Source organism: Neovison vison, chromosome 13 (genome assembly GCF_020171115.1).
Source record: "Neovison vison isolate M4711 chromosome 13, ASM_NN_V1, whole genome shotgun sequence".
In the NCBI taxonomy this organism is placed as follows: domain Eukaryota; kingdom Metazoa; phylum Chordata; class Mammalia; order Carnivora; family Mustelidae; genus Neogale; species Neogale vison.
The window spans coordinates 85,102,847-85,129,563 of record NC_058103.1 but is presented as its reverse complement, the minus strand read 5'-3'; the positions used below and the strand labels follow the sequence as shown (position 1 = coordinate 85,129,563).

General features: G+C 40.0%; 1 protein-coding gene across 6 annotated transcripts in view; it reads left to right on the top strand.

Moving 5' to 3' along the window:
• GANC (glucosidase alpha, neutral C) overlaps nt 1-26,717 on the top strand; it is a 72,148-nt gene that overhangs the window by 41,048 nt on the left and 4,383 nt on the right. For 3 of the 6 annotated variants that reach the window (XM_044229573.1, XM_044229572.1, XM_044229577.1), the window contains 10 exons: nt 586-665; nt 3,387-3,530; nt 5,466-5,562; nt 10,553-10,654; nt 12,394-12,637; nt 14,010-14,074; nt 15,699-15,775; nt 20,439-20,513; nt 22,626-22,739; nt 24,204-24,316. In XM_044229573.1, the coding sequence (XP_044085508.1) occupies nt 586-665; nt 3,387-3,530; nt 5,466-5,562; nt 10,553-10,654; nt 12,394-12,637; nt 14,010-14,074; nt 15,699-15,775; nt 20,439-20,513; nt 22,626-22,739; nt 24,204-24,316 (1,111 nt within the window). Of the gene's footprint in view, nt 1-585; nt 666-3,386; nt 3,531-5,465; nt 5,563-10,552; nt 10,655-12,393; nt 12,638-14,009; nt 14,075-15,698; nt 15,776-20,438; nt 20,514-22,625; nt 22,740-24,203; nt 24,317-26,717 lie in introns of those variants that run through there. The other 3 variants (XM_044229575.1, XM_044229576.1, XM_044229578.1) reach the window with 3 other exon arrangements.

Genomic DNA, 26,717 nt, shown 5'->3' with positions numbered 1-26,717 from the left:
TATTAGTTTCAAGCCTTGGTAGAAACCTGAGGACAAAGGGGAATCCCCAATCCATCATATCCTGGCACTCAGTCACAAATTCATGTGCTGCAGAGACACCCCATGCATTCCTTTCCCCTTACACCACTCATGAACACTTCATTCTCTTTTTTTTTTTTTTTTCCAATTTATTTATTTTCAGAAAAACAGTATTCATTATTTTTTCACCACAACCCAGTGCTCCATGCAAGCTGTGCCCTCTATAATACTGCCTGATATCTTTTTTTTTTTTTTTTTCTCTTTTAAGGACAGAGGGTCACTCTAGGATATTTGCCATGCTTACTTGGGCTGTCTTGGGCCATCTGTGAGGGACAAGCTCCATCTGGATGCTTGTTTGTTGGCCTTCCCCTGGGCCTCTCAGATTGGGAGGTCTAGTGACTATCACTGGAGTCCAGCATGGCCTTCCTTCACTTCTTGCCAGATGGTGCCTCTGCATCATCCATCTTACATCTGAGATGTCCCATGATCAGCCAGCTTTCACCTCTTTACCACACATCCTAGCATGAGCACCACTGTTTCTCACAGTCTGCTTTTCTGCCTCTACAGGTCTCTCCTCTTACTTGGATTTCACCAATCCCAAAGTCAGAGAGTGGTATTCAGGTCTTTTCACTTTCTCTGCTTATCAGGTTTGTTTTTGTTCTTTTGCTCTTTCCTAGTTACTTGGAAGGATGAAAGAAGAAAAAACATGATTGAATAGAACTATTCTGCTTTATTGAGTAGCTCTTGATAAATAATACTTGGATGAAAACACAAGGATGGCACCCACATTACAGACTTTAATGGCCAGGAAAGGTGGCATATTAATTACCAAAAGCACAAAAGCTGTGACTTCTACCTCTATTATAATAGACTCTGTGATATATCAAAGTACTTAATAAGACATTTGTATTTTCAAATTAATACATAAACTTTACATAAAATAATATTCTATAGCTTATTTAAAGATGATGATAGGGTATTTATGAGAATATCTTGCAAAGTGTAATGTGACATAAAGGTAAGGTTTAGGGGTGCCTGGGTGGCTCAGTCAGTTAAGCATCTGCCTTTAGCTTGGGTCATAATCTCAGAGTCCTGGGATCAAGGCCCACATCAGGGTCCTGGCTCAGTGGAGAGCCTGCTTCCCCCTCTCCCTCTCCCTCTCCCTCTGCCCCTCTACCTGCTTTTTGCTCTCCCTCTCTCTTTCTCAAAAAAATAAAATCTTTTTAAAAAAGGTGTAACAAAATTTGAAATTAAAAAGGTATAATAATAAATCAATCCTTAAAATATTCTAAGAACCCCAGAGAGGTCACTTGTAGAGAATGGTTTTCAGCCAATTTTGAAGAGGATAGAGATGCCTCATATAAATTGAATTATTTGCTGTGTGCCAAACTCTGCTAAGCAGTTTCTGTACATTTTACCATTTCATCTTCACAAATACCTCTGAAGTTGGAGCTATAATTCTTATCCCACAGATGAGGAAATTGATATATAAAGAAGTTTCAAACCCTGCTCAGGGGTGCCTGGGTGGCTCAGTGGGTTAAAGCCTCTGCCTTAGGCTCAGGTCATGATCTCAGGGTCTTGGGATCAAGCCCCACATTATGCTCTCTGTTCAGCAGGGATCCTACTTCCCCCTCTCTCTCTCTTTGCCTGTCTGTCTGCCTACTTGTGATCTCTCTGTCAAATAAATAAATAAAATCTTAAAAAAAAAAAAAAAAACACACAAAAACAGAACCCTTTTCAGTTAATCCATGTCAGTAAGTGGTGGACCCAAGATTTGAATTCAGTCTGTTTGTCTCTCACGTCCAATCTTAACCACTAAACTCGGCTTCTCAGTATCATGTATTAGGACACAGAAAACAACTTAGAGCACAGATACCTAAAAGGCAAAATCTGGCCATGTTCACTCATTTCTCTACTGTCTGTGGCTGTTTTCACTGTATCAGAGCTGAGTTACTGAAAAAGAGGCCTATAGTCAGCAGAGTAGAAAAAGTTATCCAGCCTTTTCCAGAAAACATTTGCCAACCCTTGACTTGGAGAGTGCTACAGAAAGGGAGTTAAAGTAGGTAAATATCTGGAAAGCATATAGCCTTGTTCATGTGTATAAGCCTGACGATTCACAGACCTGTACCCCTGGGGCAAATAATACAGTGTATTTTAGTAAAAACAATTAATAAAAAAAAGTATAAAAACAGTCTGAGGGGTTTGAAGTGGCAGGGGGGTGGGAGGTTGGGGTACCAGGTGGTGGGTATTATAGAGGGCACGGCTTGCATGGAGCACTGGGTGTGGTGAAAAAATAATGAATAATGTTTTTCTGAAAATAAATAAATTGGGAAAAACAAACAAACAAACAAAAAAGAAACAAAAAAACAAAAAAAAAGAAATAGTTGAATATAAAGAGTCAAAAGAATACACAAGTCTCCCCTAGGCATTTGAACAACTAGCATGTTTGTGAGACAGCCCATGAACTCTTTGGCATCCCAGAAGGCAAGCCAGGCCCACTGACAGGATGTTACAAGGGCAGGACTTTTACAAAGTAATGGAATGAGCTTCCCTGTCCCTGTTGCTACTGAGTCACATGCTCAGAGACCAGGGAGTCTATAAAAGGGATTTCAACACCATGTCAACTAGATGACTCAGCAGCCCCTTCCTACTCTAAATTGAAAATTCTGTATAGAACACAAACTCTAGACTATTTCAAAGTAGGGGCGCCTGGGTGGCTTAGTTGGTTAAGTGTCTGCCTTTGGCTTAGGTCATGATCCCAGGGTCGAAGGATCAAGTCGCACATCAGGTTCCTTACTCAATAGGGATCCTGCTTTTCCCTCTACCTGCTGCTCCCCCTACTTGTGCGCTTACACACTCTCTCTCTCTCTCTGGCAAATAAAAAATAAAAGTAAAAGTCTTTAATTAAAAAACAATCTTTCAAAGTATTAGAAGGAAGGCAGAATCTTATCATGGAAAGCTTTAATTGCCCTTAGTTAAGAGTTGTAGCAGATGATGGATGTTCTAGAATCTAAATGTCAGCATTCACAACCTTTCCTTTATGAGGGTTCGCCAGAGTAAGTCTTGGAGTGGGCATGCTGGGCAGTTGTATTTCACAGACAATACCACACAGTATTTTATCATTCATCAACAAATATTTACCAGGAACCTTCTATGTTCAGCTACTGTTCTAGGTGTTTGGAATTTATCATGAACAAAATTCCCTGCCCTGTGGATCTTTTATTGTAGCACTGGGACAAAAGAGAGAGCATAGATAAGAAACACAGTAATAATAAATGAAATGGAGTATACAAGAGGAATAGGGTGGCTATCATATTAACATCATCACTATAGGAGTATTGCATTGACGAAAGAAATTTATTTCCTAGGGATCTACTGACATCCTCTACATATGGAATGACATGAATGAGCCCTCTGTATTTAGAGGGCCAGAGCTAACCATGCAGAAGAATGCCATTCATCATGGCAATTGGGAGCACAGGGAACTTCACAACATGTATGGTTTTTATCAGGTAAAATATCCATAAGGAAGCCACTTGGACCCATGTGCCCTGCCTTTTGGGTTGAAAGTCATTTGTAATAGCAGTACTATGTTGTTCATTTCTCTTTGTGTAACTTTTCTGATTGCAATGGATCTTACCAGGTTGTAGCCAATGCAGGACTTATTTCTTTCTTTGCACCTTTTCTTTCTCTAATGAACTTGATGAATTACAGAGTTATGAGATTAATGGTACCATGAAAGATCTTTCTTGACAGGAGTCATTAATAAATAGCATTGGATACCTCAAAACTTCTTTTGAAGTAGGCAATGTATAATACATAAACAAAGGCAATTAAAACAAATGTTTTAAAATTTTACAAATGGGGCTTCCTGGGTGGCTCAGTCAGTTAAGCATCTGCCTTTGGCTCAGGTTATGATCCCAGGGTCCTGAGATTGAACCCTGAGTCAGGCTCCCAGCTCAGCAGGAAGTCTGTTTCTCTCTCTTCCTCTGGCACTCCACACCACTCGTGCTCTTGCTCTCTCTCTCTAATAAATAAAATCTTTTTTTTTAAATGAAATTTCACAAATGTCTAAAATGGCAAGTCTCATACCGGGGGAATAAGATTTAGAACATAGAGGGGCACCTGGTTAGCTCAGTCGTTAAGCATTTGCCTTTGGCTCAGGTCATGATCCCAGGATCCTGGGATAGAGCCCCACATTGGGCTCCCTGCTCAGTGGGAAGCCTGCTTCTCCCTCTCCCACTCCCTCTGCTTGTGTTCCCTCTCTTTCTGTGTCTCTCTCATCAAATAAATAAAATTTATTTTAAAAGATTTAGAACATAGATGTAGAATTTCTAAAAATAGGGTTTTTTTTTTTAAAAAAGATTTTATTTGACAGATCACAAGTAGGCAGAGATGCAGGCAGAGGGTTGGGGGGTAAGCAGTCTCCCCACCGAACAGAGAGCAGATGCAGGGCTCAATCCCAGGACCCCGAGGTCATGACCTGAGCTGAAGGCAGAGTCTTAACCCACTGAGCCACCCAGGCACCCCTAAAAACAGGTTTTTAAAATGTAGAAAGCCTTCATTAACTACTTAGCCTTCCCATTAGAAGGTGGTAGAATTGTCTTCCATTTGCCAATCACATCCAAAACATTTGTCAGTTATTATTTGCCCTAATTGATATCCATTGTTCTTTCTTATTTTCACTGTAACTGTGTTCCTGTGGCCCTCCCACCAACTGGTCTGTTTTCCAGTGTGAGTTACTGGCTACATATAGCACAGTTCAGATAGTATGTGTTTACCTCTTTAAAAGTCTCTTGCTGGGCGCCTGGGTGGCTCAGTGGATTAAGCCGTTGCCTTCTGCTCAGGTCATGATCTCAGGGTCCTGGGATCGAGTCCCGCATCGGGCTCTCTGTTCAGCAGGGAGCCTGCTTCCTCCTCTCTCTCTCTGCCTGCCTCTCTGCCTACTTGTGATCTGTCTCTGTCAAATAAATAAATAAAAATCTTTAAAAAAAAAAAAATAAAAGTCTCTTGCTATAACTGCAAACTACTACAGAGACTTTTCTTATGTAGGCCAGGTCCAGTCATTTAACCTCTCTGAATCTCAGTTTTCTGTTCTCATTTGTTTTTTTTTTTAATAAACGAAAATGGTCAATCTCAGACGTTCTATAGATTATATGAGAAAATTTTATAAAATGCCTAGTTATAATAAGCATTGAATATGTTAGCATATTATTTACTATTTTTATTTCTATTTTGATCAAAGATAATTTTCCACTCTTAATAGGGGAATTTAGAGTAGTTTCATTACATCATGAAAATTATTTGGTGGATTTATTTTCATATTTCCCATTTTACATTCCCACCTACTATTTACTTTTTGCATGTCCAGTAGCTTATTAGGGATGTCTGTACAATGCTCTAATCTAATCATCCCTTTGAAATTTTTTTCTCCTTTGTCTTTGCAGCAGATGGCTACCGCAGAAGGACTAATACAACGATCTAAGGGAAAGGAGAGACCCTTTGTTCTTACCCGTTCTTTCTTTGCTGGATCACAAAAGTATGGTAAGGAATGGCACATACGATCAGAATTAAACCTAAATTAGCAGCTTGCTTTTTTTTTTAAAACCATTTGTAGCGATTGGGCACGCCTTTGTTTGTAGCAAGTGACATGCCCTGAAGTATGCCTTTTGTCCTGAGACACGTCTATTTTAATAAAGTTTAGTTACTTATTTCCCACTGAAGCAATGGCCACTTGGTTGCTGGGAGAATGACTTCAGAGTATCTCAGTTTGCTGGGATGGTCATCTCTGATTCTGTTCGATATGTCTAAACCAGGGAAAATACACTTCTTAGACATTCCCTCAACCACCTGTTTCACTTAGCCATATGACTTAAAATAGACCTGGCTGTTGCTTTTGGTCAGGGTCATCTATAACTGGATTCAGTTTACTAGCTAATGCAGATCTAATTCAACTTAGCCACCTTTCAGGAGGAAGGCTATTTTAAGTCCTCTGTTTAGTTAAGTTAGTTAAGTATTTTAGTTATTAATACTGTTAAATTAATTAAATTAAATTAAATTAAATTAATATTGTTTAAGTATTTTAAGTCCCCTGCCCAGTTACCTAAGTAACTGGGAGCTTAGGTCCTAGTTTGAAGAATCCAGCCTTTACTGTATTATAGACATTATTATTTTACAACCCTGAAAACCAGCCCCTGGGGCACCCTTCAAAAAGCCAAAATACTGTCATCTCAGGAAAGATTCATGTGCAGAGAGATGCTCACCACATTGGTTCCTGAAGCAGAAAATGCATGGAGCACTGGGTGTGGTGAAAAAATAATGAATAATGTTTTTCTGAAAATAAATAAATTGAAAAAAAAATAAAATGAAATAAAAATCTTTTGCAAAAGAAAAAAAATGAAATAAAATACAAATAAAGGAATATTTATAAAAATATGATATATGCATATGATAGACTATTTTAAGACTATTTAAAATTGTAGCCTCGGGGCACCTGAGTGGCTCAGTGGGTTAAAGCCTCTGCCTTCAGCTTGGGCCACGATTTCAGGGTCCTGGAATCAAGCCATGCATCAGGCTCTCTACTTAGTGGGGAGCCTGCTTCCCCCCACCCCCCTGCCTGCGTCTCTGCCTACTTGTAATCTCTCTCTGTCAAGTGAATAAATAAAATCTTTATAAAAAAAAGTAAAATAAAATTGTAGCCTCAGTTGCATGAGCAAATGTTTGTGACATCATGATAAATGGGGAGAAAAAAGCAAAAATGCTTAAATGTGTTTGTAGTATATTATCATGATTTTGTTTTAAAAATATAGATAGGAATCACTTATTTGTGGAGCATAACAAATAGCATGGAGGACATGGGGAGTTAGAGAGGAGAAGGGAGTTGGGGAAAATTGGAAGGGGAGGTGAACCATGAGAGACTATGGACTCTGACAAACAATCTGAGGGGTTTGAAGTGGCGGGGGGGTGGGAGGTTGGGGTACCAGGTGGTGGGTATTATAGAGGGCATGGATTGCATGGAACACTGGGTGTGGTGAAAAAATAATGAATAGTTATGCTGAAAATAAATAAAAAATAAATAAATATATATAGATAGGAATCTAAATCAGTAAGTTTAGGGGCGCCTGGGTGGCTCAGTAGGTTAAGCCTCTGCCTTCGGCTCCGGTCATGATCCCAGGGTTCTGGGATTGAGCCCCACATCGGGCTCTCTGCTCAGCAGGGAGCCTGCTTCCCCCTCTCACTCTGCCTGCCTCTCTGCCTACTTGTGATCTCTCTCTGTCAAATAAATAAACAAAATCTTAAAAAAAAAATCAGTAAGTTTAGTACCTTGGTGATTATGAGTGATTTCTAAATTTTCTTCTTTTTACCTATCCCTATTTTCCATGTTCTCAAGTGTCATTTTTAATCACTAAAAAAAGCCAAGTGTTTTTAATGAAAACACTTTTAAGTGGCAGTTAAAAAAAAAAGATGATAAAAGATATGCATACTAAGTAATCTCTGATCCCTTAAATATTGGCCTACTGCCTAGCCTTCAGTGCTCAGTGTGAAACTCAGCCTGCCCCAAAGTGACCCATTGCAGAGAACACTACTGTGTCAAGTGTTAAGCTTAGACTGACAGCCAGAGAGCACTTCTGACTGAACACCATATGAGACATGAAAAGATCTGCATGCTTTTACATGAACTTTCTTTCTTAATGAGAATACCACCATGTCGACTTCGAAACCATTTTATCTCATTTGAAGTCAAGGCGAAATTATTAGAGTATCTTTAAAAACAAAAAAAACAATCCCTCGAAAAGATTCTTCTTTGCTTCCCATATAACAGCCAAAAATTTCTGTGGAAGATTAAAACAAAAATAGCTACCAAAGCTATTTTGGTAGAAGATAGACAAAAATGCTTCAGGACTAATCTAGATTTAGTAAAACAAGACTTTTTTTTTCTTTTGTGAATCTCTTTAATGGTATATAATCTATCTTCACAAATTCTTGTATACTATACAGTGATCAAGAGCAGTGGCTTTAGAGTCAGACTGCCTGAGCTTAGTCCTGCCTCTACCACATAGTAACTGTGTTACTGAGGGTATATTAGAACCACCCCTGTTTGCCGTATTTATGTCATCTGTAAAATGAAGTTAAATAGTGCTTACCTTGTAGGGTTGTGATGATTCAAGTGGGCTAGTAAAGGCAAGGTAGAATCACCTGGCTCAGTAAGGGCTTGTAAGTGTTAACTATCTTTCTTGCTACTATGATGTCTCCTGTATGTAGTCGGTACCACTCCTCTTAAATAATAGAGGGTTGGTTTTTTTTTGAGAGGGGGTAGAGGAATAGACATATAAATCAATGGGACAGAATAAAGAATCCAGAAAGAGTCCAACACAGAGATGATCAATTAATTAAGAACAGAGTTGCCAAGGCAATTCAGAGGAGAAAGGAGTTTTTCAATAAACAGTGTCAGAACACGGAGTAAGGAGTTGGGGGGAGGAAGGAGAGGGAAAAAACCTCGACCCTTACCTCTCAGTACCCAAAAAGTAATTCAAAATGGAATATAGACCTAAACTATAAAAGCTAAAACAAAAAACTTCTAAAAGGAAACATAAAAAAATCTTTGTGACTTTGAGATAGACAAGGTTTCTCGGATAGAACACAAAAAGCATGAACCATAAAAGGAAGGGAAGTGCTAATCTGTACTTCCATCAAAATTAAAAACCTCTACCCTTTCAAAGATATTAAAAAAATGAAAGTCAAGTCACAGATTAGAGAAAATATCTGCAATATACATATATATCTGTCAAAGAACTTGTATCTAAAATATATAAGGAACTTTAACAGTTAAAGAGAGCTACTTTTAAAAATAAGGAAAAGATTTGAATAGACACTTTACAAAAGAAGACACATGAATGATCAATAAATACATGAAATGATGCTCAACCTTATTAGTCTGTAGGGAAGTACAAATTGAAACCACAGAGAGACATCACTACACATCCATTTCAGTAGCTAGAATTAAAAAGACTGACACCACCGACTGTTGCCAGGAATGTAGAGAGACTGAAATGGTCATGTACTGATACTGCAAAAGCAGTATAGCCATGTGCCAAACACTTTGGAGTTTTCTTTAAAAAAAAAAAAAAAAGATTTTGTTTATTTGAGAGAGAGAGCATGAGGAGGGAGGGGGGCAGGGTTCTGTGGGGAGATGGGGAGAGAGAATCTTAAGCAGACTCTACACTGAGCACAGAGTCTGATGTGGGGCTTGATCTCATCACCCTGAGATCACCATCTGAGCTGAAACCAACCGACTGTGCCACCCAGGCACCCCCAGTTTGGAGGGGTTTATTTATTTATTTGACAGACAGATCACAAATAGGCAGAGAGGCAGGCAGAGCAGGGCAGGGGTGAGGGGTGGGGAGCAGGCTCCCCACCCAGCAGAGAGCCCAATGCAGGGCTCGATCCCAGGACCCTGGGATCATGACCTGAGCCGAAGGCAGAGGCTTTAACCCACTGAGCCACCCAGGTGCCCCTGGAGTTTTTTTAGGTGTTCAACATACACTGAACATAGACCCACCAATTCCCCTCCCTACTAGTTACCCAAGAGAAATCAAAAACATACATCATGCAAAAACACAAATGTTTATAGCAGCTTCTTCATAATAGCCAAAACTTGGGAAGAATTCAGACGTCCCTCAGTAGGTGATTGGATAAACAACTTGTGGTAGATCCATATATGGAATACTATTAATCAAATAAAAAGAAATAAGCTACACCATCATGCTGAGTGAAAAAAACTAGAACACAAAATAGTATGTTTTATGTTACCGTTTATATGAAATTCTGGAAAAGACTTCAAGAACTCAGATCAACGGTTGGGTAAAGTGGAGGATTATTTACTACAAAGAAGCCCATGTAATCTTTTACAATTAAGGAAATGGTTCTGTACCCTGCTTGTGGTGACAGTTACAGGTTTCAAAACTCATCAAACTCTTCACTTAAAATAGGTACATTTATTATATGTAAATTATATTTTAGTAAGGTTTTTTAAAAAAAGATTTTTTAAAAAAAGATTTTATTTCTTTATTTGACAGAAATCACAAGTAGGCAGAGAGGCTGACAGAGAGAGAGAGGAAGGGAAGCAGGCTCCCTGCTGAGCGGAGAGCCCAATGCTGGGCTTGATCCCAGGAGCCTGAGATTATGACCTGAGCTGAAGACAGAGGCTTAACCCACTGAGCCCCTCAGGTGCTCCCAGTAAAGTTGATTTTTTAAATGTTTCTCCTAAAATCAGGCTGGAGTTATACTTCAAAAAAATGAGTGCCATTTCAGAACATTTTTCACAAAATGTTTTGTGGATTTTAAGAACTTCTTCACATTGGAAGATTAATATATTTTCATTGCAGAAACCAGAATTTATATATTTTAAGGTCAGAAAGAAATGTTTGCCCTTATATTAACTTGTCTATTTCAAATAAGGAATATATGAAATTGACTGCATGGGCTGATTTGTGTGTTTTGTTTTGTTTTAATACCTTGTTACCGGTGATCCAAGGTGCTGTGTGGACAGGTGACAACACAGCCGAATGGAGCTACCTGAAAATTTCTATCCCTATGTTACTCACCCTCAGCATTACTGGGATCTCTTTTTGTGGAGGTAAGATGATATCTGCAGGCTTGAAGTGAGAGAAAATAAAAAGCAAGGGTGTTTTCCGTCAAGGCTGGTCATAAATGCCTTCTCATTAGCAGTTTCCAGCAGGGATAACTGTGGGAACAAGAAAATGAGGAAAGTGAAAGGACCCCTTCCAGTTTGTCTTGTCTGAAATGAGGACATGAAATAAAGTCATCAGAGAGCCCGAGTGCTTCTTTCCCTCTTTTTCTGATTTCTCCTCAGATGCTCTTGAGAACTGAATTTCTTTTCCTGAAACATACCTTTTCTTCTTCAAAGTGAGAAAAATGGAGAGTACAAAGAATTTAGCAAATCAGAAATCAGCCTTACAGAAATGCTTTTTACTCAGCAGGTTTAAAATTCTACGACGTATTTTAACTTAAAAAAAAAGATATGCTCTTGGGAAAGATAAATTTAGTTAAAATACGATTCCCTGATGGGCTGCCTTCCCTAAATCCTAGTAATTCTCTGCAGATGAGAAATCTCAATATGGAGGGTGCTCAGCATATGAATAGTTCCCGCTGCTCCTTGTTTTCTGTAGGAATAGAAGTTAACGTCACTTTTTTTTCTTTTTTAAGATTTTATTTATTTATTTATTTGTTTGACAGAGAGAGAGACACCTCGAGAGAGGGAACACAAGCAGGGGAAGTGGGAGAGGGAGAAGCAGGCTTCCCGCCAAGCAGGCAGCCCCATGCGGGTCCCATGGGGGACCCCAGTATCACAACCCGAGCCAAAGGCAGCCGCCCAACAACTGAGCCTTCCAGGCACCCCTAACATCACTTTTTGTTTAATGTTTTTCTTATGGCATTGGTTCACATACAAGGAATATGTATCCTGCTTAAGGACTAAACATGAAATTATACCTAAAATTTCTAATTCTGATTGTTTTTCTTTAGTTCTACAATTTTTATCTTGCTTGAGCTACTGCTTTCAAAAGGACATCAAGGGGTGCCTGGGTGGCTCAGTTGGTTAAGTGTCTGCCTTGGGCTAAGATCCTGGGAATAAGCCCCACCTCTGGCTCTCTGCTCAGCAGGGAGCCCACTTCTCTCTCTCCATCTCCCTACCACTCGCCCTGCTTGTGCTTGCTTGCTCGCGCTCTCTCTCTCTCTCTCTCTCTCTGTCAAGTAAATAATATCTTAAGAAAAAGAAATCAATTGCCAAAACCCCCACCACACTACTAAACACAGACATAATGAATCAGGTCAACGTTTTACAATTTCTAGGTTTGGGAACATACAGAAATGTTGATCTTGTAGTAAAACCTCTGACCCTTTTTTTTTTTTAAAGATTGTATTTATTTATTTGAGAGAGCACAAGCAGGGGGAAGGGCAGAGGGAGAGAGACAAGCAGGCTCCCCTCTGAGCAGGTAGCCCAATGTGGAGCTCAGTCTGAGGGGCTTGATCCCAGGACCCTGGAAGGCAGATGTTTAAGGGACTGAGCCACCCAGGCTCCCCAGACCTCAGACGTTTTGATAAGAGAGGATTCAAAGAGAATATTGTCAGATACCCCAAACAGGCAAAGTTTTTAAAATATGTGCCCCCTAATTTCAGGCCACAGTGTTGTTCTTGGGTTTTATAAGTGCACATACAGCACATTTGTCCTGGCAGTCTTCAAGCCCTTATCTTACCTGGGTGCAACATTTGTTAGAAGCCTGGTTGCCTCACTAGGCCTCTTTGCCTCATTCGGCCTTTCTGCCTCACTCAGCCTCTCTCTCACTGTCTAATCAGCTGACGTAGGCGGCTTCATTGGGAATCCGGAGGCTGAGCTGCTAGTGCGATGGTACCAGGCTGGAGCCTACCAGCCTTTCTTCCGTGGCCACGCCACCATGAACACCAAGCGGCGGGAACCCTGGCTCTTTGGGGAGGAATACACGCAGCTCATCCGGGAAGCCATCCGGCAGCGCTACACCCTCCTGCCCTATTGGTATTCTCTGTTCTACTGCGCACACGTGACAGCCCAGCCCGTCATGAGGTAAACAGGCTTCCCCAGTTGCCAACACCAGAAAACCCCCTAGCCATTGGGGAATGGAGTAATACACCGTGATTTCAAGAGAAAAGCCATGTGTTTCATCAAGTGCCCTTCAGATTACTGAGCACCAACTGTGAGAAGGGCCAAAGAGTTAAGGTCTAAAAAAAGCCACATCCCCTACTACTTTTTGTGATTCAAGTGTTAATATTTGAGAGGAGACAGATTTTTCAAAGAAAAAGAAGTGACCGTAACTGAATTTGCTATTTAATCCACAAGAATCCTCTCATGAAGAACAACTTATTCTGCCAGTCTGGGCTCTATCTTACCTTAGGGTTAAACCATTCCAAGTTTGAGGTGAACATATTCCCCAGTGTATAAATTATATTCTGATCCTATTTTAGAGGCAGGATGTGAAAAAGCAACTTTCTAGGTTAGAGAATGATGCAGAGACACACATAACACAATGAGGCTTCCAGATTAGCTGATCCTAAACCTGGCTCAGATGAGAATCACCAGGGGAGCTCTTTAAAACTCTAGATTCTAGGGCCACACCTCCAGACCTACTAGGAATCTCCTTGGGTAGGTCTCAGGATCTACATTTGTTAGACATTTCCCTCATGATTCTAGACATTAACCAGATTGAGACTACTGCTTCCTTACTACTATTCAGTAGGAAAGGGATACATTATTACAAAGGCTAGTGAATAAACTAAAAATAAGTTTCTCTTACCAAAGAATACCCTTTACTCATGAGGTTGAAAAAAAATATTAGAACCATTAGGTTGATATCCAGATGCACAGATATTGAAGATTTTATTATCTTTTAAGCCCAGATGCTTCCTAGATAGTTGTGTAAAACAATAATTAAAAAAAACACACACAAGTTTCTCAACCCTCCCAAACCACTGCCTGCTTGAAAACAAGTAATACCAATTCTTTTCTTTTAAATAGATAATGATTAAGGATGCATGAAAGGCTGTGGCAGCATGAAAACATGGCACAGATTTTATATCATTATAAACTATGGTTTTACAGACAGTTTGTTCCATGCTGAATGTGTTAAGCATTTGATTTGTACAGAACTCTAATTCTGCCTTCAGAGTAGTACTTAGTACTCAACAATCAGAAGGAAAAATTATAGGTACCAGAATTCTCAATCTTTCATTGGAGCATTTCAGCAAGTAAATAGCTTTTTCACATTAGAAAATATATAGTAATCCTGCCAGTTGCTCATAAAATCTTAAATCATGAAGAGTCTTGGCTATTTGGTTTTTCCAATTTCCTTTGAGTAATTATAAAATTGAAAATATAGTGATTTAACCACAATAAAACATCTAATGATGTTGAAATAAGAATTTTTTTTCTCTTTCCGCAGACCTCTGTGGATTGAATTCCCAGAGGAATTAGACACTTTTGGAGTAGAAGATGAATACATGCTGGGTGAGCATTTCTTGATTAATTATTGTTATGATAAATGCTGTAATTATGTTTTTGTTATATTTCCTAGTATAAGAGCACTAAAGAAAAATAAATCCCTAGTCTCAAGAAAACTAAAAAATAAAAGTAAAAGAAATTCTGTCATTAAGATTTTTAGTATATTAGTGGAGTGATAGCTCTCTTCTGTGGAATGATAGATCTCTTCTCACTTCTCATGTTGTTAACTTCATATAAATCCATTCTATTTGTGGATGCAATTTGAGATTCTTGTTCTGGGTCCACTCCTGAGCCTAATGATACCCCTATAGGGAATGGAAGTAGAAAACAGTAGACCAGATGGTCACAGTAAAGATTGAGAGCTTACGTCATAGGTAAAATACAGTAATTGGTGGTGGTGGTAGTGGTGATGGCCTCTTTTTTAACAAGGGTTGACCACCAAATCCAGGATATGGAAGTTTATCATCTCGGAAATAGGACTCAAAAACCAAGCTGAACAGAGAGTTGCCCAAAAGGTGCATTCTGTTTCTAAAAAGTGGAAATCGGGGTGCCTGGGTGGCTCAGTGGGTTAAAGCCTCTGCCTTCGGCTCAGGTCATGATCCCAGAGTCCTGAGATCGAGCCCCACATCGGGCTCTCTGCTCAGCAGGGAGCCTGCTTCCTCCTCTCTCTCTCTGACTGCCTCTCTGCCTACTTGTGATCTCTGTCTGTCAAATAAATAAATAAAAATCTTTAAAAATAAAATAAAGAAAATGTGGAAATCAAAATGTAAAAAGCCTAATGCTACCTCTCCCTTCTTTCTTGGGTCTCAGTTTAAATAGCTGCTCCCTTCGAGAACAATTCCCTGACCAGAATTGCTTCTAATAGCTAATTACACCCTAACTAGTCAAACTCAGTCCCTCTTATTACATAACTTTCATTCCATTTTGTGTTTTTGCCTTTTTGGTATTTGGTCTAACTCTAAATAAATTGTAATATCTGTCTTTACTGACTGCAAACTCCATGAGGACAGGGACATTGTCTTATTTGCCACTGTATCTCCAGAGCCTAGCATTATACCTAGCACTCACCTGGAACTCAGTAAATATTTGTACAATTAAAGAGTGAATTCATAAATGGATGAAATTTACATACATGTGGTGCCACAGTCAAAACAAAATTAATAACCTAGATTGCCTTTAAGAGAATTACAGCCTTCCTAATGATAACTGTCCATGGATATACTCTACTCTGTGCTAATCATGGTTCTGGATAATAGCTGTAGGCTCACCATTTGCAAAATCACTTACAGTGGACAGTGATGCACCTGGAGTAATGTGATGGCTCTTTCAGACTCCTGGCACACTAGCAGCTATGTGCAAATGAGACCGATAGACTGTGTCAGGGTCCCTCCCTATTATCCTGATACAGCCTAACTGCATAAATGGTAAGTAATAATACAGTCCCGTTTTGAGCACCAGTCCTCTATCTTACAATGCATCTCTCTGATGAATCATTGGTTCAACTAACCAAGGTCTCTACTTCCACCAAGTTCATAGTTGAGTGGTCTCTAACACCACAAAAGCACTGAAAGGAGGATTTTTCAGGCCTCTTAGAATGATATTCAACTTCATTTCTTCTCTTTTTTTTCAGGAAGTGCTTTATTGGTTCATCCAGTCACAGAACCAAAAGCCAGCACAGTTGATGTGTTTCTGCCAGGATCAAATGAGGTAAGAATAAATAACAAACAGCCACATATCTTGCATGTCTCCTGTCTCCTCCCTTCATTCTAATGAATTAGCCCCTGTTAGGAAATAGATTTCTGCATCATGCAGTTGTGAAGACAGGCCAAATGCCTATAGCTACTGAAGATTCTTGTAGGTCATGACCTCAGAGGTCAAGAAACTTAATGGAAGAGCAGGGAGAAAGATGAATAGGTAAGAAGCCCAAGGAGAGTCAGCATGGTTCTTTACCTTCACACTTGGGCTTGTGTAAGTGACTCCTTATAAACATACTGAGGCTTTGAGTAGGAAGAAATCTTTAGTCTGGTAAGAGGTGTCAGTCTCTGGGGGGAAGCATAAGTAAAAAGAGACTTTGCTCTTTGGTTCTGGCTCTGACTAAATCCTAAGTTTTGGGGCACCTGGGTGGCTTAGTGGGTTAAGTCGCTGCCTTCGGCTCAGGTCATGGTCTCAGGGTCCTGGGATCAAGCCCCTCATCGGGCTCTCTGCTCAGCAGGGAGCCTGCTTCCCCCCACCCCCGCCTGTTGCTCTGCCTACTTGTGATCTCTCTCTCTGTGTCAAATAAATAAATAAAATCTTTTTAAAAATAAATAAGTAAATAAATAAATCCTAAGTTTTTGGTACCAAAATCTGGTCTCTGGACACTCACCAAAGTGGGTAAAAATTAACAGTGGCAACTTCCCTTTATGTTCCATGAGCCTTCCAGCTCTTGTTTGTTATTGTCATTGATTATTATTGCAGTATAAAATATCATCCTGCACTGCTAGAGCCCACAGCACTGAACCCAGGCAGAGCCTGGGGAAGAGGTGGGATTAGCCTGTGGGCTGCAGAGCAGAGGGCCATGCAGAATAACAGCAACAATCTCCAGAGACAGACCAAGGATATATGCAGAGGGGCCAGGAGAAGAGGCAGGGCCGAAACTTGGGGCACCAGACCAGGGAAAGAGTGTATGGAATGGAGAGCAAGGAGGAGACAGATCCTGGAGAAAGTCCTTGAGCATCACCACAGGCTTCTGCAGGCAGGGGGAGAAGGTAACCATCGAGGTTACCAAACTGATTTGAGACCCCTATGTCCCTGGACTGACTATGGAAAACAGTTTGGAGGCTCTTCAAAAAGTTAAAAATAGAACTACCCTATGACCCAGCAATTGCAGTACTGGGTATTTATACAAAGGAAACAAACATAGTGATTCGAAGTAGCACATGCTCGCTGATGTTCATAGCAGCAATGTCCACAATAGCCAACTATGGAAAGAGCCAGATGTCCATCGACTGATGAATGGATAAAGAAGATGTGGTGTATATATACAATGGAATATTACTCAGCCATCAAAAAGAATGAGACCTTGCCATTTGCAGTGATGTGAATGGAGCTAGAGTGTATTATGCTAGGCAAAATAAGTCAGAGAAACACAAATAGCATATGATATCACTTATATGTGGAATTTAAGAAATAAAATAGAAGGGGGAGCTTGGGTGGCTCAGTGGATTAAAGCCTCTGCCTTCGGCTCAGGTCATGATCCCAGGGTCCTGGGATCGAGCCCTGCATTGGGCTCTCTGCTCAGCAGGGAGCCTGCTTCCTCCTCTCTCTTTTGCCTGCCTCTCAGCCTACTTGTGATCTTTGTCTGTCAAATAAATAAATAAAATCTTAAGAAAAAAAAAAGAAATAAAACAGAAGAACATATGGGATGGGAAAAAAGGGAGCTGAGGAGGGAAACAAACCATGAGAGACTTAACTATAGAGAACAAACTGAGGGTTGATGGAGGGATATAGGTGGGGGATGGGCCAGATAGCTGATGGGCATTAAGGAGGGCACTTGTGATGACCCCTGGGTGTTGTTTATAAGTGATAAATCACTAAATTCTACTCCTGAAACCAATATTGGAGTCTATGCTAACTAACTAGAGTTTAAATTTAAAAAAAAAAAAAATACTCTTGGACTGTCTAGGCAGGTGATGAGGTGGCTGAGCCAGGCCATGCTCGCTGCTTACTACTGCCAGGTACTGGCGAAGCAATATGCAAAACATCAACCCAAGTGTTCTCTGTCCATCCAGCTTTACACTTTTCCCTCTGCTAGTTTCTTAAGGCCGCAATTACCACAAATCTGGTGGCTTGAAATAGCACAAATGTATCCTCTCCCAGTTCTGGAGGCTTGAAGTCCAAAATCAAGGTGTCACTAGGAGGTCCAGAAAGAGAATCTCTTCCATGCCTCTCTCCTAGCTTCCGGCAGCTGCCCCCGGTCCTTGTGATTCCTGGCTCTGTAGCCACATCACATCACTCCATTCTGTGCCTCTGTCTTCACACGCCTTCTTCTCTGTATGTCTGTGTCTCCTCTTCTGTTTCTCTTATTAGGACACTTATGACATTCAGGGCCCACCTGCATAATCCCAGATCACCTTCTAATCTTGAGATCCTAAATTTAATCAAATTTGCTACCATAGAAAGTTATATTCACTCCTTCCCAGTATTAAGAAGTGTGTATAACTTTTGGAGGAGCCACCATTCAGCCCAGTACACTTGTCTTTACTGATAGGATGATATCCAGGCTTTTCGCCAGAATGTTCATCAATTATGTTCTTCCCTCTTGGTTTCTCCAGTAATGTGTAGTTCTTAGATGAGGGCTCCCCCTCATCTAAGATGAAGATAAAGTTTCCACCACCAAGTAAAAATCTGAGAAAAAGGTCAAATACAACAACATCTAAATAAATTGTCCTGCCTAGCAGTTCGCTGAGAATTTCTCAAGTCAATTTTAACAAAGCAGTAGGCTCACATTAAGAAGAGCTAGCTCTCCTTCTGACATAGCCACAAATGAATTTTTAAATTAATTTAACAAAAACTTTTTATTAATGATCTATCATCATTGCAAGAACACTGCAATGACTGTATAATGCATTCGTTCAACACTGTTTCCCAAAGTGTTCTGTGATTGTTTCTCTCATATCTTCAAAACCCTAGGGAGATGAGCCTAGCTATTTCTTGCCATATTTTTACTTCACCAGTTAGCTAGTACCACATCACACTGTGCAAGGGGGCTACCTACAGCCCCTCATTGTCACTCTTCCCCCATTTTTCTAGATGGCCCATTCCCTCTACTTGAAGTCTTTGCTCAAATAGATTTTTCTCAGTGAGGCCTTCCCTGACTACCTAGTTAAGATTACAGACCACTCCCACTGTCCAGCCCCACTTCATCCTTCATTTTCCCCACAGAACCTGACATCTTTAACATTCGTGGTATTTACTGATATGTTTTGCTGATGACCTTTCTCCCCCATTAGAACATTAGCTTCTTAAGGGCTTCTTAGGTGATTTTCCTCTATTACATTCACTCTCTATCCCCAGCATCTAGACAGGTACCTGACAGATAGTAAGCCTTCTGTGCGTACTTGCTGAGGAACTTGGTGACTGAGCACTAGGTCTGATCTACATAGGACTTTATGCCAGTTTTACCCTTCCAAGGCTTCCCTTGGAAGCCTTCCAACCCTTCCAAGTTTTACCCTTTGTATATAGCACCAGAGGACACACCCTATACATATACCTCTTATTCTAATTACTCTAGTTAGTTCTGGAAATGGTAGACAGGTAATCTCAAAATCTTACTTAATTCAGTTTGTTTTACCTTTCACTCTCACTACTCTATCTAAAGCTACTAGAATTTGTCAAATGAAAGACCTTGTAAGAAAAGAAAGCTAAGACAATATCCCCCATAAACACAGACACAGAAATCCTTGACAAAACATTAGCAAATTGGATCTAGCCAAGGATAATACATGGAGACAAGGTGGGGTAGATCCTGTTGAACTGAGAGTCACTGGGGCTGGCGATAGGCCACAGCCCTCTCACCTTCACCGCAGGACGCAGGACGGGAGCTCTAGAAAGGATATGGTAATCCCAGGAGGTGACCTTGTGAAATAGACTGTGGCTGCCAGAAATCATACTGGGCTGAAAGAGAGAAAAAGAGGTTTTTGTTTCCATGCTACTGCTGTTGGTGGTGTCTTAAGGATTTATCCTATCAAATTACTTTGTTGGACCTTTTGGGTACTTCAGCAACTAAACCGCCTTGATTAGGATCCCAGATAAGAATTTGAACTTCCTTCATGAATTGAACTGTGCTAAAAAATAACTATGGTAGTGATCCAAGATTCCATTTGTCTTTCTCCTGGATCTATTTCCTTCTCTGACACTTTCCTTTCCTCCTGCCTCGTTTGTAATTTATTTTCTTACAGTGTGTTCCTCTTCTTTGATACTGCTTTTTCTTTCTTCCATCATCTTTTTTACTCTAAATGCATTAAGTTTATGAGATGACCAGATTATACTAAAATCCGTGAGGGCAGGAAGTCTGTCTTTCTGTTCACTCATGCATGCCTAGCAGTGCTGGGCATGTGGTAGGTTGTTGGACCAATAACTTCTGGATGGACAGATGGACAAATGAATGACCTTTTAGTGAACCTAATCCATCACAGTACTAGGTTAGTCCTTTGGGATCTTCTTAAAAATATATGTCCTTCCTAACTTCTACTCAAGATTTTTTTAAACTATACTTATTTTAGCCTTCCAATTATTCAAAATCCAGGTAAAATGAATGCTTTGCTGAATAATGAAATTGTGAGCAGAGTTGCTCTTATACTCTTTTTCATTAGGGTCTCTTCCTTTCCAGGTCTGGTATGACTCTAAAACATTTACTCATTGGGAAGGAGCACGTACTGTGAAGGTCCAGGTTGCCTTAGACACTGTAAGTAATTTTCAGGCTGTCATTTTTACCTGTTGTACATTTTTACCTTCGGCTGCCATAATAAACTACCACAGATGTGGCGGCTTAACCAACAGAAGTTTGTTTTCTCACAGTTCTGGAGGCTAGATGTCCCAGATTAAGGTGCCAACAATTCAGCTCCTAGTGAGGACTCTCTTCCTGACATATAGGCAGCCACCTTCTTGCTGTGTCTTCATATGGCAGAGGGAGAGAGTGAATTCTCTTATGTCTCTTCTTACAGACATTAATCCTATCAGATTAAGGCCCCACTCTCTGACTTTATTTAACCTTAATTATCTCTTTAAAGGCCCTATCTCCAAATACAGTCACACTGATGGTTGGGGCTTCGACATAGGAATTTGGCGGGGGGACACAGACATTTAGTCCATAACATGTGCCTACACAGAAGGAACCAGGGACATTAGTGTTCTGGATAACACCACATAGACAAAAAATAGATGAGGGGTTGCATAGGGCTGAGGAAGGGAGAGAGTTTGGGAGCAATGGCAAATTACTGCTAATGGGTACAAGGTTTCTTTTGGGGATGATGAAAATGATTTAAAATTGATTGTGGTAACAGGTGCATGACTCTCAATATACTCAAAAAACATTTAATTGTACACCTTAAATAGATGAGTTGTAGGGCATGCAAATTATACCAATAACGCCATGGAAACATGAGGAAAAAGTATCAGCATATAGTCTAACTTCACAGTATGAAACATCAAGGACTAACAACTCTTCTCCATATATTTCTATTTGTATGTCTAAGAAAAAAAAAATGCTCATCATCACTAGCCATCAGGGAGATTCAATAAAACCACATTGAGATACCACCTTACACCAGTTAGAATGGCCAAAATTAGCAAGTCAGGAAACATGTGTTGGAGGGATGTGGAGAAAGGGGAACCCTCTTCCACTGTTGGTGGGAATGCAAGTTGGTGCAGTCACTTTGGAGAACAGTGTAGAGATTCCTCAAGAAATTAAAAATAGAGCTTCCCAATGACCCTGCAATTGCACTACTGGGTATTTACCCCAAAGACACAGATGTAGTGAAAAGAAGGGCCATCTGTACCCCCAATGTTTATAGCAGCAATGGCCAGGTCGCCAAACTGTGGAAAGAACCAAGGTGCCCTTCAACGGACGAATGGATAAGGAAGATGGAGTCCATATAGAATATGGAGTATTATGCCTCCATCAGAAAGGATGAATACCCAACTTTGTAGCAACATGGACGGTACTGGAAGAGATTATGCTGAGTGAAATAAGTCAAGCAGAGAGAGTCAATTATCATATGGTTTCACTTATTTGTGGAGCATAACAAATAACATGGAGGACATGGGGGATAGAGAGGAGAAGGGAGTTGAGGGAAATTAGAAGGGGAGGTGAACCATGAGAGACTATGGACTCTGAAAAACAATCTGAGGGGTTTGAAGTGGCCGGGGGGTGGGAGGTTGGGGTACCAGGTGGTGGGTATTATAGAGGGCATGGATTGCATGGAGCACTGGGTGTGGTGAAAAAATAATGAATAGTTATGCTGAAAATAAATTAAAAATAAATAAATATATATAGATAGATAGGAATCTAAATCAGTAAGTTTAGGGGTGCCTGGGTGGCTCAGTAGGTTAAGCCTCTGCCTTCGGCTCCGGTTATGATCCCAGGGTCCTGGGATCGAGCCCCGCATTGGGCTCTCTGCTCAGCAGGGAGCCTGCTTCCTCCTCTCTCTCTGCCTGCTGCTCTGCCTACTTGTGATCTCTGTCAAATAAATAAATAAAATCTTTAAAAAAAGAAAAGAAAAGAAAATGTAAAATACCAAATAGGAACTACTGATAGGATAGGCAGAATAGATAACAAATTGATGAAGGGTGAGAAGTTTCCCTGATAATTAAAAAATGGACAATTTTTAATCTTTGAACTCTTTTACTTTTAATGCTATCAGTTCCATACTTTCCATCTCTATGCTCACAGATTTTTTTTGCCTCTGAGTGTATACTTGCAAAGAATGGGAATCTCATGCAATGAAATATTTTTAGATTCTACATTGAAATTGCTTTTTATGACTACTCCTTCCCTGAGAGTATTGTTCTGTTATAGATACCGGTATTTCAGCGAGGTGGAAGTATAGTACCAATAAAGACGACTGTAGGAAAATCCACAGGCTACATGACCGATTCCCCATATGGACTCCGGGTGGCTCTAAGCACTAAGGTATTTGGAAAATGTTACCTTTACACATCTCATTCGTTATTACTTTATCAATTTATAGGAGTAGTGGTCTTTTGAGTATGGGACACTATGTAAAAATAATAAGCCCCAGTGATGGAACAGGTGCTCCTGATGTTTTTCTAGAAATCAAAGTTTTGATTTTCTGAAATCAAATGAAATCATTTCTGAATCATTGTCCAGCTTGTCTGCCTTTCCTGGAATTGTTCTGAAGAGAACTCCAAGAATTAGGGGCGCCTGGGTGGCTCATTGGATTAAAGCCTCTGCCTTTGGCCCAGGTCATGATCCCGGGGTTCTGGAATCAAGCCCCACATTGGGCTCTGCTCGGTGGGGATCCTGCTTCCCCATCTCTCTCTGCCTGCCTCTCTGCCTACTTGTGATCTCTGTCTGTCAAATAAATAAATAAAAATCTTTAATTTAAAAAAAAAAAAAGAGAGAGAACTCCAAGAATTAGAAATGATAGAAATTTCCTCTGGGACACTGGGACCCTTGGTGCCCTGCAGCTTGGCCTTGATTACCACTGGACCAAATGCCCATTGGGCCTAGTCAGCCTGCCACATGGATTAGCCCTAAAAGTCTGTCTCCTATAAAAGGATGGCAGTATCTGCAGCATTTCAGGAACAACAACCCCACACAATGACTTCTGTTCTCATCAGCTGGCTCAAACAACTAAAATCTTCTGGGGTAAAGCTAAGAAGGATCCAGAATTTGTATGTCCTTTTAGAAGATCTTTTGAGCCAAATGAAACCTATAGCAGACTCCCATCCTATCCATTTGCCCACTTATAGTACCAACACAAACTCTTAACTCTTCTACAGAACTGAACATAAATTCATACTCTTATGCAAATATAGAATAATTAAACTTGCTTTTCCATCTGTTTCACTTAGACATTCTTTTTGGGCCAAATTACAAGTCTCAGACCACATAATAAATACAAGAGATCCATAGCACATCAAGCATTGTCAATGATTAATAAACAGCCATATGGAGTGCTGTGCCTTTGTTTAACTTGCCAAAGGGGTCCTCTGAAAGGAAGTAGTAACTAGATGCTATCCTCTAAATGGAGGATAAAGATAAAAATAGCTGATCTCATCTGTTATATACTAAATCTTTTTAACTTTAGGTTCATTCTGGGAACTTTTCTTGACCTGTCATCACATTCTAGGGTAGTATTTTCAAAGAAGCCACCTATGCCACTGGCCATATTTTGTAGTTTAAATTTTTTTCAACAAGATCTAACTCTTTGAGCTCCTCTTACGTGACTTCCTTATGCATATTATTTCACTAATTGGTATTGAATGTACATATTTATATGACTACATTGTACAGCTTGAATATTAATTTTTTAATAAAATTTTTAACAAATTTTTTTAGTCCCTTTAGTGGATGACATTCTTTACCTAGTAAGCTATTATATAAACATGTTCTCTATGATTCAATCTCCAGGATTCTGCCATGGGTGAATTCTATCTTGACGATGGTCATTCGTTCCGGTACCTCCACCAGAAGCAATTCTTGCACAGGAAGTTTTCATTCTTGTCAGGAGTTTTGATCAACAGGTAATGGCAGCTAAAAAGCCGTGTGCTTTCTTAAATATGTGATCCTCAAAAACAGCTAATATCTTAAGGTACTATTTAAAGAAATTAATGATGAAAACCATTTGTGGAGTACTTTTCTTCAGCTTCACTAAATAATTGACAAGTAAAGTGGTAATATATTTAAAGTGTACAACACGGTGATTCACTATATGTATATGCTATAAAAGGAATCCCACCATCAAGTTAAGTAACTCATCCATCACCTCTCATACTTTTTTTTTCTACTCTATTGGCAAATTTCAGGTATACAATATAGTACTGTCAACTGTGGTCCCCATATTATACATTAGATACTCAGACCTTATTCATCTTATAACAGAAAATTTGTACCCTTTTACCAGCTTCTCCCTATTTCCATTTGCAAATACAATTTTATTTCTTCCTCTCTGACTTAGATATCTTTTATTTCTTTTTCTTACCTAATTGCTCTCGCTAAGATGTCCAGTACAATGTTAAACAAAAATGGTGAGAAGTGGGCATCCTTTTCCTGTTTCTGATCTTGATTTAGTTTTCCCCATTGAGATGTTAGTTGTGGGCTTGTCATAGACAACTTTTATTAAGTTGAGGTACATTCTTTCTTTTTTCTTTCTTTTTTTTTTTTTAGGGGGAGAAAGCACGAGCATGGGAGTGGGAAGGGGCAGAGAGAAAGGGAGAGAGAGAATCTTAAGTGGGCTCCACACTCAACATGGAGCCGGATGTTGGGCTGGATCTCATGACCCTGAGATCATGCCCTGAGATGAAATCAAGAGTTGGGACACTTTTTTTTTTTTTTTTTTTAAAGATTTTATTTATTTATTTGAGAGAGAGAGACAGTGAGAGAGAGCATGAGCAAGGAGAAGGTCAGAGAGCAAAGCAGACTCCCCATGGAGCTGGGAGCCCGATGTGGGACTCGATCCCGGGACTCCAGGATCACGCCCTGAGCCGAAGGCAGTCGTCCAACCAACTGAGCCACCCAGGCGTCCCAAGAGTTGGGACACTTAACCCACTGAGCCATCCAGGCACCCTGAGGTACATCCTTTCTGTACCCAATTTTTTTAGAATTTTTATCATGAAAGGATGTTGAGTTTTGTCAAGTGCTTTTCCTATGCCTATGGAAATAATCATATTATTTTTATCCTTTTTGTTAATGTAATATATCACATTTATTGATTTGCCTATGTTGAAGCATCTCTGGATCCCAGAAATAAATAATACTTGATCATGGTGTGTGGTCCTCTGTTAAGGAATTCTTCATCTGTGTTCATCAAGAATATTGGCCTCGGGACGCTTGGGTGGCTCAGTTGGTTGAGTGGCTGCCTTCTGCTCAGGTCATGATCCCGGCATCCTCAGATCGAGTCCCACATCGGGGTCCTTGTTCGGCAGGGAGCCTGCTTCTCTCTCTGTCTCTGCCTGCCACTCTGTCTGCCTGTGCTCGCTCTTGCGCACGCTCTCTCTCTGTCTGTCTCTCTGACAAATAAATAAATAAAATCTTTTTTTAAAAAAAAATATTGGCCTATAATTTTCTTTTCTTGTACTATCCTTGTTAGCTTTAGTATCAAGGTAATGCTGCCCTCATAAAATCTATTTGGAAGTGTTCCATTTTTTGGAAGAATTTGAAAAGGATTGATATTCTTTAAAATGTTTGATAGAATTCAACAGTGAAGCCATCTGGTCCTGGACTTTCCTTTGTTGGCAGTTTTTTGTTTATGGATTCTGTATCCTTACAGAATATCCTTGGTCTGTTCAGATTTTCTATTCCTTCCTGATTCCAGTATTGGCAGGTTGTATGTTCTAGGAATTTATCCACTTCTTCTGGTTTATCCATTTATTGGTGTGTAATTGTTCATAGTAGTTTCTTATGATCCTTAGGATTTCTGAGGTATCAAATGTAACATCTCTTTCAGTCCTGATTTTTTTTTCTTCTTTTATTTTTTTTTTTTAATAAGATTTTATTTTATTTATTTGAGAGAGGGAGACAGTGAGAGAGAGCATGAGCGAGGAGAAGGTCAGAGGGAGAAGCAGACTCTGATGGAGTCTGGGAGCCTGATGTGGGACTCCATCCCGGGACTCCAGGATCACGCCCTGAGCCGGAGGCAGTCGTTTAACCAACTGCGCCACCCAGGCGTCCCCAGTCCTGATTTTTTAATTTAAATTCCAGTATAGTAAACATACAATGATATTGTTTCTGATTTTGATTCCTCTTTCTTTTTTTGTTGGTGAGTCTAGCTAAATATTTGTCTATTTTATTTTTTTAAAACTAGTTCTTAGTTTCATTGATCTTTCCTATGGATCTTTTCAGCCTCTGTTCCATTTATTTTCACTCCGATCTTTGTTATTTCCTTCCTCTTAGTAACTCTGGCCTTAGTTTGTCCTCAAGGAGTTT